The 11,776-nt window shown below is 44.1% G+C and overlaps 2 protein-coding genes across 3 annotated transcripts; both read left to right on the top strand.

Annotated features, from left to right (window-relative positions):
- Positions 1 to 2,960: 2,960 nt before the first annotated feature.
- On the top strand, positions 2,961 to 3,896 carry LOC122621817. Of its 2 annotated transcripts, XM_043799807.1 has the most exons (5): positions 2,961 to 3,084; positions 3,141 to 3,259; positions 3,318 to 3,399; positions 3,462 to 3,586; positions 3,647 to 3,896. In XM_043799807.1, the coding sequence occupies exons 1-4, from the start codon at positions 2,979 to 2,981 to the stop codon at positions 3,554 to 3,556; spliced, it is 402 nt and encodes a 133-aa protein (XP_043655742.1). In that variant the 5' UTR covers positions 2,961 to 2,978; the 3' UTR covers positions 3,557 to 3,586; positions 3,647 to 3,896. The 2 variants fall into 2 exon arrangements, with proteins under 2 accessions (XP_043655742.1, XP_043655743.1); XM_043799808.1 differs by lacking the exon at positions 3,647 to 3,896 and having other exon boundaries at positions 3,462 to 3,625.
- A 5,038-nt stretch (positions 3,897 to 8,934) lies between these two features.
- LOC122622009 lies at positions 8,935 to 9,533 on the top strand. The gene is given in 4 exon segments (XM_043800099.1): positions 8,935 to 9,045; positions 9,048 to 9,245; positions 9,247 to 9,436; positions 9,439 to 9,533. Coding segments are annotated over 4 exon segments (594 nt in total).
- Positions 9,534 to 11,776: the final 2,243 nt, after the last annotated feature.

Below are 11,776 nucleotides of genomic sequence, written 5' to 3'. Positions count from 1 at the left end.
CACGAGTTGCGAGGAGCGAAAAGGGTGCCATCCTCCGACTAAAGGGGTCATGTGCGACACAATTACGGCAAAGGTGGAGCGTCGGAGTCAGCAGCGTTTTGCTGTCACATGCCACATGGCCGCAGAAACTCCCTTGGCCACGCCCCCTTAAACTCACGCCCCACTTCCTACCACTTTACGCCCACATATCACCCACACACAGCGACACACACTCACACCAACACCCAGTAGGACACCCACACCCACACCCACACCTCTCCGGCGGAGAACAGCGAAACTGAGAGCAGGTCGACAACGGCAGCAGTTTCAAAATATTTTACGTAATATCATTGTTCGCACTCGTAACTAACTTTTGCCAACGCTCCATGCTGGCACAAAGGATACATCCCCACCTACGGCTGCAGCCAGACCCTCTCTGTAGTATTTGGTATCCCGTCCCAGATCCGCAATCCCCAACCCCAATCCCCAATCTTTCAATCCCCCATCCCGAATCCGGACCCACGCGTCACCCAACCCAGTCCTTCGAATACTTGCCAACTGTTTAGCGTGTGACGAAACCTGCACCATGCGAGGGGCTCTGTAAAAGTTCCTGTGATTTTATTTCAAAGGCACATGAATAATATGAAATATTTTATATAAATTCATTTGATTTCAAATGGTATAAATCAACACAAACCAAATTCCTTCGCCTAATACAAATTTGTAGTATGCAAATCCAAGAGCGTTGCGCTAAATTTGCATGACTTTTAACTTTAATAAAAGTAAAACAAATTGTCACGATTTCTTTTTCCTTTATTTCCATAAATATTTAATGGCTTATTGTAATTTTATGGTTATTATTGGTTTTTTATGCAGAATAATCAAATTCACCAATTTGTCGCAGCGATTAGCACACTTTAGGATTTATGTGTTAAATATGTCTATTATCTTTTCAATAAAAAGAGTACATTTCACTAAAAATGTTTATATATCAAAAGTTGTTTATATCAATAAAGCTGTGTTTGCAAATGCATCTATAATTATGTCGTATTTATTGAAATGCATTTGTTCATTTTGGCTGATTTGATGCAAATCAATGTTTTCAATTTCTGTTTAGAAATGAAAGTGCTGCATTTGATAATAGCGCATGGAATGAGTCTGCAAATTCATCAATAACTGAAGAATATGGAATATACCGAAAGATAATTATATTCCCATATTATTTTGGGATTGCTTGTGATAAGTCTGGATTTTTATTATCATTTGGGCAGCCCCCGCAGGATGCTCTTCCACATTACCGTGTGCGACCAAGTCGCATCGCTGAATCGGTTGGTCGTACGGGATAAGTGGGGCGTATCCTGGTGGGTGGATGGGAATGGAGATGGGGATGGGAGTTGCAGGATGAGGTCCTGGTCTGGGCTTGGTCTGCGTTTTTGGCGCTGCCGCATATGATTCGTATCGCTGATACTATTTCTGGTCCAATGGCACAGTTAGTTTGCATCCTACGTGCCTGCTAATGTATGCTGGCTACCTTTCTACGTGCCTCGTGTCCTCGTGTCCTCCACGACTTTACTATATAGTGGGTGTCAGGATTTCGGGGTGTCCTGGTAGATGTGTGTGAGTGTGTGTGCGGGTACATCCGTGTTAATATAAACGCATAACAGCATTTTTAGCTGTGAAATAGTTTTGCTGTTGCTGCTGCTCCCGCAACCCAGAACTACCAGAACTACCAGAATTCCCAGACTCCCGAGCCCCGGTGTCCTGCCATTGTCCTGTACTCTCTGCCTTCCTGTAGGTGTAATTGTGGCCGTTGCCGGTTGCCGGTTGCCATTGTCGGCCATGTGGTTGTTGTTTCTACTCGGGGGTCGGATGATGCCTGAGTGGGTGGATGTTGGTTTTCTCTAAATTAATACATCACATGCACGCAAAAAGGACGAGTAGAAGCGAGTAGAGCGAGGACGACAAGGACATGCATATAAGCTTAATTATGGGATTTAGCCGGGTTGTCTTCTTGGTGCGGTTTTAGTTTGGTTTTGGTTTCTGGTCTGACCATCTAACTATCATATTTTGGGTCGCGTATAATTGGGATACATGCAGATCTACCCGTAAATATTTTAATTTAGTTGCCAGAAATAAGGATACATATACCATACATACACCAAACATATACCCTGTACCCGTACAACCCTTCTCTGTCGATGGCTTTTGAAAGCATTTCACGTGGCAATTTTTAATGGCATTTGTTGGCCTTTGGGTGCGCTGATGCACACTGATGGAAATTGTGATAGACTGAGAGGGCTCATCTGAGTCCCGGGGATTTGAATCCGGCGGAACCGTACTGAAACATACTGAACCAAACTGAACCATACGTGCTCGTACTTCGTTAACGAATTCTCGGAGCTGTCATTACCATTAACATTTTGGCTTGGGCAAACATTTTAGCGTCGCACTCTCGAACTCATTTGCACTTTTGTTTGCATTGGATTTGTACACTGTCAGCGCCGGCGGCCGAAACCATTGACATGACCACATTTGGGTATTTTCGTGTCGCTTCAGTTATTTGATTAGTTAACAGGTGGACACGGACACAGACACAGACACAGACACGGACGTGGAAATGGAAAAATGGAAGGGTTCAGGTGTTTGAACGGCGACGACACTGTGTTCACTTTTCACGCTTCAACGGAAAACGAAATGGGGAAAGTTTAATTCTGTAATTGAATGACATTATTTGCTTACTTTTACCATTGTGTCCATATGGGCAAATGGGGAAATGTATCAGAGTCTCAACAGAGTTCTTCATTTGCATGGTAATTAGCTACGAACAGCTGCTGATGAACATTAATTCGAGTTCGATAATTATAAAGCGCGAAACTAAGCTCAATTCTGCAGATGTTTGTGAAGTGCATGAGCACACAAACAGAACAACAAATGAAGTTTCAGTTTAACATGCTTATTTTCGTTTAATGTCAAAATGTGTGTCAATATTTCGGAATACCATGTGCAAAAAGCTTTCCTTTATAACAAACCTTACTATTTGCACCAAGTACAGGGCTTGCATTTTTTGGGCATGCCTCAACATAATCTTTGGCTTTGCATTTATCCGTGAGTAGAGTTCTAAAATATAGGAAAATAATATAAAATTATATACTATTTTACAGCATTAGTTGTGGACTTTGTGAAACGACAAAAACTACCCAATTCTGTTTTGGTTTTTGGTTGCGTATGTGGAGGCAATTTGACACTATCTGGTTTCATGTTACTTATTGGTGTTTTAAAGGTTGCATGGTTTACTTTTCTACACTCTAGTGCTATATGACAATCCTCCTTTTCAACAGGATGTTCGGTGTTTGGTTGGTTCATCCATAGTTTTCTGCGGCATAGGCATATTTTTCATTCACTGGCTAATAGTTCCTTTGGGTGAGTCCGTTTATCATTAATTTGTGTTTTATATTTAGTACCTTTTAATATATGTCCCTTAGCGCTCTTTTTCATTTTTTCTTTTATTGTGTTCAATTATTATCAAGTGGCTATGTCTCCTGATGATCGCTATCGAGTGCCGAGGCGATTTTCGTAAATAAGGTATTCGTTTTTAGTTAACTTTAAGGTTGTACTATAGGGTCCGCAATAAATAAAAACACTATCACGTTTTCCCCTTTATTTTCAGGGCTCTTAGGTTCGAAAGCAGGAACACCACGGTCTCGCAAACTGGTATTTATGATAGGAACTGGATAAGTTGGCATTAGAGAGGCTTTGGCCTGAATCGCAATCGCCTTTTGGCCGCCAACGGAAATATTTATTCCACCTTATCCCATAAGTATCTGGGTATCGCCGCCCGTGCAATCTACTCCAAATAACTGCAATAGTTTTATGGCTCATCATGTAGCTCCATGTATTTTTTCGGGGAATCCACTGGAGGGGCGAGTTCAGTGCTCCCTTTTTTCCTTTTGCTGGTCGTCGTGCTGGTGGTAGTGCCGCAGAACGGCTAAGTTTGTTTGTTGTTTTATGGCGACTGCTCAATTTGCTGTTACACTGGCCGAACCGAAATGCAAAAAAAAAAAAGAAACGAAAAACCGAAAAAAACAAAGAGGGAAAACATACAGACACAGCAGTTCATCACTTACACGCCAGGGTAATTTAAAACAAATGCCCCCCAAATCGCATTTGGCTTTGGCTCCACAAGTTTTTATTGCCACACTCGCATATGAAGCGGCAAATTTGTTCATCCACTACAATTTGGCATGCCATTTATATTGGTTCCATGTTAATGCCGGCGCCAAATCCCCCAAAAATCTCCACCTGAACGACTCGATGCCCGGCACCTGCCACAGTACCACCTATGGTTGATCTAGTTGTTTCTGCAGTTGTTGATGCAGCTGTTGTATTTTTTAATAGACACATTAAAAAATAATTTAACAGACAGACAGTCAGACAGACAGAAGAGTCACACAGTCCTCGTCGTTGGCATCGTTTTATCCGTTGCATTGAATAAATCATAAATCATTCAACTTTCGGCCAGAGCTGTGAAATAAAAATGCCCCAAAAACATGTGACGTGCATATACGAGTGTGTATGTGCATGTGTGTGTGTGTGGGTGTATTGGTGTGGGTTGTGGTGGGTCGTTTCTATTAAACGATACACGATGAGCAGCCAGGCAATTTGTCCAATTCTTCCACCTCCATCACAATGTATATATGCCACCACTTTCTCCCATTTTCCACCCAGTTTTTCCGCTGCCTTGTTTTTTTTTTGTTTTTGCCGCGCGTGTGTTTACTTTTTGCACATCATAATTTTTTATGCTAGTTGACTTCTGGACAGTGGCGCGTCCTGTTTTTTACACGCTTTGTTCCTTTTTGTCGCACAGCTCCGAAAAGTTGTTGCCATGTACAAATTAATAAACGAGTAACTGACAAAAAGGTAATTTATTATTTTATACATATTTGACAAATTAATTTAATGACACTGCGCCGCCGCCTCACACTCACACTCGCACTCACACTCGCACATTAACACACATGTCCCACAGGGCAGGATACCCAGGTCCGGATTCCTGCCGCCTCCTGTGGCTGCCTCCTTCCTCCTGCCACCTCCCTCCCTGCCCATCAACCTCCTGCCACACATAATAATTTCTCATTTAATTTTTCAATTTTAAGCGTCATTTACACATGCCATGCCATGGCAAGTGAAGCTCTGTCCAGATCCCCGATGCCGCGATTCCCCTTCGGGCCGCTCTGTTTCGCTTGTTTTCTGCTTTTTGGATTTTTTTATTTGTCAGCTTGTCGGACGGTCGCCTTTGTTTCTGCTCCTGCCATCGCTTCTGATTATACCCTGCGTATTTGGGGGCGTGTCCGACCCGAGCAGGCGGCTTGCACTCGTCAATCAAATCAAACAGCACGGATCACAATTATTGAATCATTCACGCTCGCGGTACAACGACGTTTGAACTGTGGAACGCTGCTAACTCCAAGATAGTTGGATATCTTAAGTTGATTGTAAGTTGTTCAGCACACAGAGATTGAGGATCTCTTTCGAAAGTTATCTACCTCGAACAGAATTTTATTGATTTTATAGTTGACTCACAGATATCAAATGTACTCAAACAAGCCTATTCCCCAAAAAGGGTGTAATTTAAGTTTTTAGTTATTAGCTAAATAAAGTTATGAACAGATACAATTCCAAGCCATTCTTCTTGACGGTTCATAACCAGTTTAAAAGAGAACTTGTTTCCTTCTAGGTTGCTCACCTAAATTTCCATAGTATCGTACATCCCTAAAACAAACACAACCCACTTAAGTGTTTCCCGAAATCGCCGATGTTATTAAGAGCATTTTTGTTGCGACTCCTTGCCTTCCGATCGGTTTATGTTGTTCTTTCATTTTTTATATTTGCATTAAAAGGTAATCATCGGGAGCAGTGTTGCAGTGTTGATGGCAAGCCTTGCAATTTTCGCACCGCTGTCGTATTTTGTATGACTGTCATTAAGTCGTCAGCGGGTTCAGTAACGAGGAGTCCATGGGTATGGGTATGGGTGGACTGGGGAACTGGGGGATTGGGAGATTGGGGATCGAAAGGGGACTTTGGACATCAGACTGCAGACTGCAGGCTGCAGGCTGCAGACCGTGGAGTGGCAGGACGCAATCAGTTGCTCACTCAGTTGGCGACGCATCAGTTTAAATGACTCGTCATGCACGCTGGCACTGTACTAAAGGGGAGGATGTGGATGAGGACGAGGATGAGGATGAGAATGGTGTCCGGGTGTCGTGGTGTCGAGGTGGCAGCGGTGCCCCAAGGACGCTGAGAGATACTGCTCGCGTTGCACTCGAAATGGTCTGGAGAGCTCGCACGTTAATGACACTAGAATCAGTTTTCATTAACGATATAACGTGCGACTGCCCACTCGGAATGGTCGGCGGATGGTGCAGCATAAAAAGAGGAGGAAAAGTCGCGGGAAAATTGGGGTGGCAAACGAAGCAAGCGGGGCGGGGTGGGGCGTGGCGTGGCGGGAAAACTGAGGGAACCGCATGCGTGCATTGCTCGCATATTTCTCTTGGCCGCGGCTGCTGCGGCAACTGCGGCATTGGCGCTGGCAATTAATAAAACACACACCTTCTGTGTGGCCGAAACTCAACTTCCACTTCGAGTTGCCACCACCGACCACCACATCCTCCCCCCGCCTCCTTTTTTGCACAGTGGTCTAAAGCGCTTATTTATGCAACGGCTGGCCTCGACATCACATCGACATTGCCATCGGCATCGGCATTGGCATCGGCATCGGCATCTGAATCCGAATTCATGCATCTGCAACTGCAACTGCAACTCCATCTCTCTTTAGCTGGCTGGAAATTGAATTTAAAAAGCTCAAACGCTGCAAAATATTTCACACGCACACGCAGCAAGCCAGAGCCATGTTGTTGCTGAGATTTTTCGTATAAATCACATTTGCGAGTGAAAAATATAAATAAAATATGTGTGTGCCCCCCCTCTGCCGTGTGTGTGCGTGTGTGTGTGTGGTAGTGTGTCGCCTGCATAAATCTTTCAGTTTGGATTTTCACTTTGGCGGCATAAATTGACACTGGCTGACGACATCGCAGCCACATTTGAAAACCGCGCTTAAAAGCATGCTCGCTGGCTGGCTCGATCGCTTGTCCCCTTTCGAACTGGAAAAACTCTTGCATTGCAAATTGCGTTTTTTGTCAGCTTAAATAAAGCAACGCGCGCTGACAGTAAAAACTCATTTACGCGAAATTAAATTAAAAGTTAATTAACGCTGTCAATGTGCAAAGCACTCCAGCCATTCGTCCTCCTTCCACCTCCTCTCCCACCCCCCTTCACTTTCCAGGGGCGGGCGTTGGTTGGGCTTCAGGTAACTGCTACATGCAACCTGCAACTCTGCGGGCCAAGTTGAAAAATCACCGCAAGTAAAGTTAAGCATATGTCCGCTTAAATTGATGCGAACTGGTTTTAAACGCCAGCCTGACAATTTTTTCCTCTTCTCTTTCATTTTTTTTGCTTTTTGTATTCTTTTTTTTTGTATTTTGCAGTCTGGCAAGTTGTTTGCCGGACTCTGGAATTGGTTTGTCGGCTGCCTGGGAGGGATTTGCGTGGAGGATGCGGGGCTTTAGTGGCAGTTCGCTTGATTGCTTGGCTTGCCGTCAGTTATGCGCTGCGTACACACTGCGTATGCTTAATGTGACATGACCGTTTCATACCGTCCGTCCACTTGCCATTTGTCCCGCCTGCAAAATCAACAAGCCGATTCCAACCTGATGATAATTAATTTTTAAGTAAAACTGAAATTTACACCGGCCAATCAGCGATAAACCAGCGACAAAGAAAAGGCGCTATTTAATTGCTGCCCGCGTTCGTGATGGCGATGATGCTGATGATAATGATGATGCTGATGATGATGATAATGGTAACGATGATGCCTTATTTGTCATTCAGTATTCATGCTACGAACACTTCCATCTGCCTGGCACTTTCCTGCTTAGCGAACATTTACCGCAGCGGTCTAATTGGGGGAACTTGGCCAAGCTGACCACGAAATGCGTTGCCCGATTGATTAATTGGCCAAGATCGAAAGCCCTTGTGCCCATTCACCGAACGATGGTCAAACATTGGTTCGCAGCCAATCATTAATATGCTGCATTGACTCTGAGCCTTCCGAGTGGGATGCTATTCCGCGGTTACCAGTCAAACTCACCTGAAACTGTAGTGTTAATGCTCTTAGCGAAGTGTAAAGTGTAAGGATAGGCCATTGACCTTGCCTACGATATGATGAGTACTGGACTTAAGCGTATCAGTATCTATGGTATCTTTATTGCCTCATTAATACATCAAGTAAGTAACGAAGTTAGGATGATTGATTATGACTTTTTTAGTTATTCTTAATCGCAGTAATTGTGTAAGTAGTGTTGGTGCAAACGATTATATAATTCTAAATTTTATTAATTTATTTCTTAGAAATGGTTATAACGACCCTTAAAATTTTCAATATTTTCAGCACATATATTTTGGAAAATCTCATTAAATTGACAGTCAAGTGTCCAAATGTTTCTTTCCATTAGGCACCCCCAACTTGATCTGTTTCCCGTTCACAGGTGGCGAAGGACACCATCCCCATTCCTCACAATCACTTCCACTTCATGGCAACTGGAGGGCTTCATCTCGCCCGTAACTTCATGACAGTTCGCATTGGGGTCGAACGGCGGGGCAATATAAATAAATATGCTTGTTGTCTGGCGATTCGAACTGCACTCCCACGGCCAATTTCGTAGTGAAAAATTAAAGATAACATAAATGCGGCTCGCCTGGGCACGCCATACCACTACAGTCCATACCATTTTCGATTCCATGCCATAGCTATGCATAGCAAGCTATAGCGCTGCGATCCCGATTCCCATTCCCATTCCCATTCCGGACGGAGCTAGGCCCGAAAAGCGGAAAAGCGGCGGAATGCCGTGCCAGGACATCAATGTCGGGGGCTCTGGCGTGCTATTTGAATTGAACAAGTGTCAGCGTCGAGGGGAAACAGCGTCGAAGCTGACGCTCCATGGTGCTCCATGGTGCTCCATGGTGCTCCAATGGAACTACCTAAGCCCCCGTCCGTTTCTCAGACGTTGTTGTACAGGATTTGCATGTCCTGCCAGTCCGACGCTCTCAAAACTCAAAATATTAACACTTTAACGCCAAGTTTTTTATCCGGCTGCCGGAAACAGACAGCGCCAACGCACACAAACATAGCTGCTGAAACACAAATACCAGTGCAGCTCTTTTGGCCGCGACGGCGGCGGCAAAACGCCATGTTGGATTATTCAACTCGACGCCATTTCGCGTCACAATGCGCGCTATGCGCCGCCATCATTGCAACCGACAGCGAACGGCACACGGCTGTGGCAACAACTAAAACAGGACCTGCTGCAGCGGCAACAACAACTGGAACAGCAGGAACAGCAGGACGAAGGACCACGGCGGCCCACACGGCGGATGAAGTTGCAATTCAAAGTCATAAACACGTGGAGCGTGGGCGCAAAGTCTCAGCTAAGCCGGCATAGAGAAAGTGCCGGGAAATGGGAGCGCGAAAGCGTTGGAAAAGCCGGGGAAAAGCGGGAAAATCCGCGATGGCAATGGCGGTGGCATGGGCATGTGCATGGGCAACGCTAGCGGTAGCAGTAGCTTCACTTCCTGCCCCGAGATTCCTAGTTCGCAGTTCCCTGTCCCTGTCCCTTCCACCATTCGTTTTTATTTCCAGACCATTTTGTTGTCTATGCAACATGACAGACAGAGGGTATCAAAGGAGTATTAAATCCACTCCATTTGGCCGCAAAACTGCTATTGAGTATAGTGGCATTCACTTTGATGGCTGCGCGTTAAGGAATACTTCACTTGGATCAAGTATTTTATAGTATTTCCTATAAAAATTGTTTATTTACGCAATAGCAGAAAACAGTTTCTAATGAACTGAAACATTTATTCCAGTCGTATGATATGCTATATGATCGTTGAACGATTTTATAAAAATAAACAACTCAGCATTTAACTAGTTTAAATTTTATAGGTGAACATAAAATTTCATATTTGTGTCGAATACCAATTTGTTACTTTGGGAAATTCTAAACTATCTCGCGTATCTGTAACTTTTTATATGCATATTTCCAAATTAAATCCAGCAAGTTTATCTCTTATTGATTTACTTTTTGTTCGCAGAAATCGCATAATTTCTTTGACACGTGATAGATTTATCGAGATTGACAGTTGCGAGTTCAAAAAAAGAGTTGCTTTTGGCGATATGATTGTAAATAGTAAATACCACATTGATATGAGAGCGCTTTAAATTAGATAGTTTGATTCGTAGCTATCGGGTAGCTATAAGGTCGAGATTACGATGGCCAAGGAATGGCGACTGTTGTTTTTCGGTGGCACTGTTCGTTTTTCATTTGCATGCGAAATTCAAACATCAGCATAAAAATGCAATTTTTATTGCGCAACATTTCTCAATGCCCGCTGCAAATATTTTCGCGGGCTTTATTATATTTTTTGCTTTTTACGTTGCCACTGCCGGTCGCCATTGTACTGCGTTTTGTTTTGTTTGGCTTTGTATTCCTGGCTTGGTTTTGTTTTGGCCTTCCTGCTGTAGCCATTGTTGTTTGTTTTGGTTCGGCTTGTTGCTGCTGCTGCTGATGTCGCTGATGTTGCTGCTGTTGATGTTGCTGCTGCTGCTGTTGCTGCTGTTGCTGGTGTTGCTGCTGCTGGTGCTGCAACTACTGCCGTTCATATTTATTTGCGCTTTTTATTCGGACCCCGAGGGATGGTGTGTATGTAGGTGATTCTACTTGGGTCCATATAAAAACCATAGCCGAACCAACACCATCCTCCCACCCGCGGCTTTATTATGAGCTGCACTTTATGAAAATGCAGTTGCCAGCCAGCCAGTCGCAGGCGTTCCGCGCTTCGAGTACATTGCAAATATTTTATTATTGCACAATTTCGCCAACTTATCCCGCCGGCATATGAATGTAGAGAAGGTGTATGTATATACTTATATATAAATATATAGATGTATGTATGTATATGCAGTTGTATGGCAGAGAATCTCCTGTTGGCCGCAAGGCTGCAGGAAGGATGCAAGCCAGCTAAAATAATATTTCGTTGCTGTTCGCTGTTCGCCGTTCGCTGTTTGTTTGTTTTTGTTTGTCGGTTCGTTTAGTTGAAATTACGTTCTGTGTGCCACTGAGTTTCATAGTAGGAGAAGCAGTACCTACTGCCACAACAACAACAAGTTGAGCCGAAAAACTTGCTTTCGGTTGTTATTATACTTGCGTTTACTCCCGGCAAATTTGCCGTGTGCCGCCTTTTCTCTTCACGAGCTCGACTCTTGTTGCTGTTGTTATGGACACCACTCCATCCCCTTTCGCCATTTTCCCGCCACTTAACTGGCACTGTATTCCGTTACACCATGAACCACCGACCCATCGAGCCATCGAGCCATCGAGCCACCAAGCCAGCGAACCACTGCACCACCCACTCGGAACCACCCATTAGGCCACCCACCGAGCCAGCAAGCACCCCGTGTTTTTGGTTTTGCTTTTTTCGTGCTGTTTTTCCAACATTTTAACTTCCGCTCAATTTACCTTTAGGCCAAGTAATTTAAAAGCTGACGTGTTTGTACAACTACAATTTCGACTCATGTTGCCGTTGTTGTTGTTGTTGTTGCTCTTGCTATTGCTGTTGTTGTATTTGCTGTTGCTGTTGCTGTTGGCATTGCCTGTGTATAGCACTTCCTGGTGTGGGTTTTAGC

This window comes from Drosophila teissieri, chromosome 3R, assembly GCF_016746235.2.
Source record: "Drosophila teissieri strain GT53w chromosome 3R, Prin_Dtei_1.1, whole genome shotgun sequence".
NCBI lineage: Eukaryota > Metazoa > Arthropoda > Insecta > Diptera > Drosophilidae > Drosophila > Drosophila teissieri.
Note: the sequence above shows the minus strand (reverse complement) of the source record. Positions and strands in the feature narration are given on the sequence as shown.

Bases quoted from the DNA above. Each gene is read 5' to 3' on its own strand.
- LOC122621817 (XM_043799807.1), top strand. From the start codon at position 2,979: ATGTGCAAAAAGCTTTCCTTTATAACAAACCTTACTATTTGCACCAAG. The intron at 3,085-3,140 runs GTGAGTAGAGTT...ACTATTTTACAG, and splicing joins CTTTGGCTTTGCATTTATCC to CATTAGTTGTGGACTTTGTG. The intron at 3,260-3,317 runs GTTGCATGGTTT...CCTTTTCAACAG, and splicing joins TACTTATTGGTGTTTTAAAG to GATGTTCGGTGTTTGGTTGG.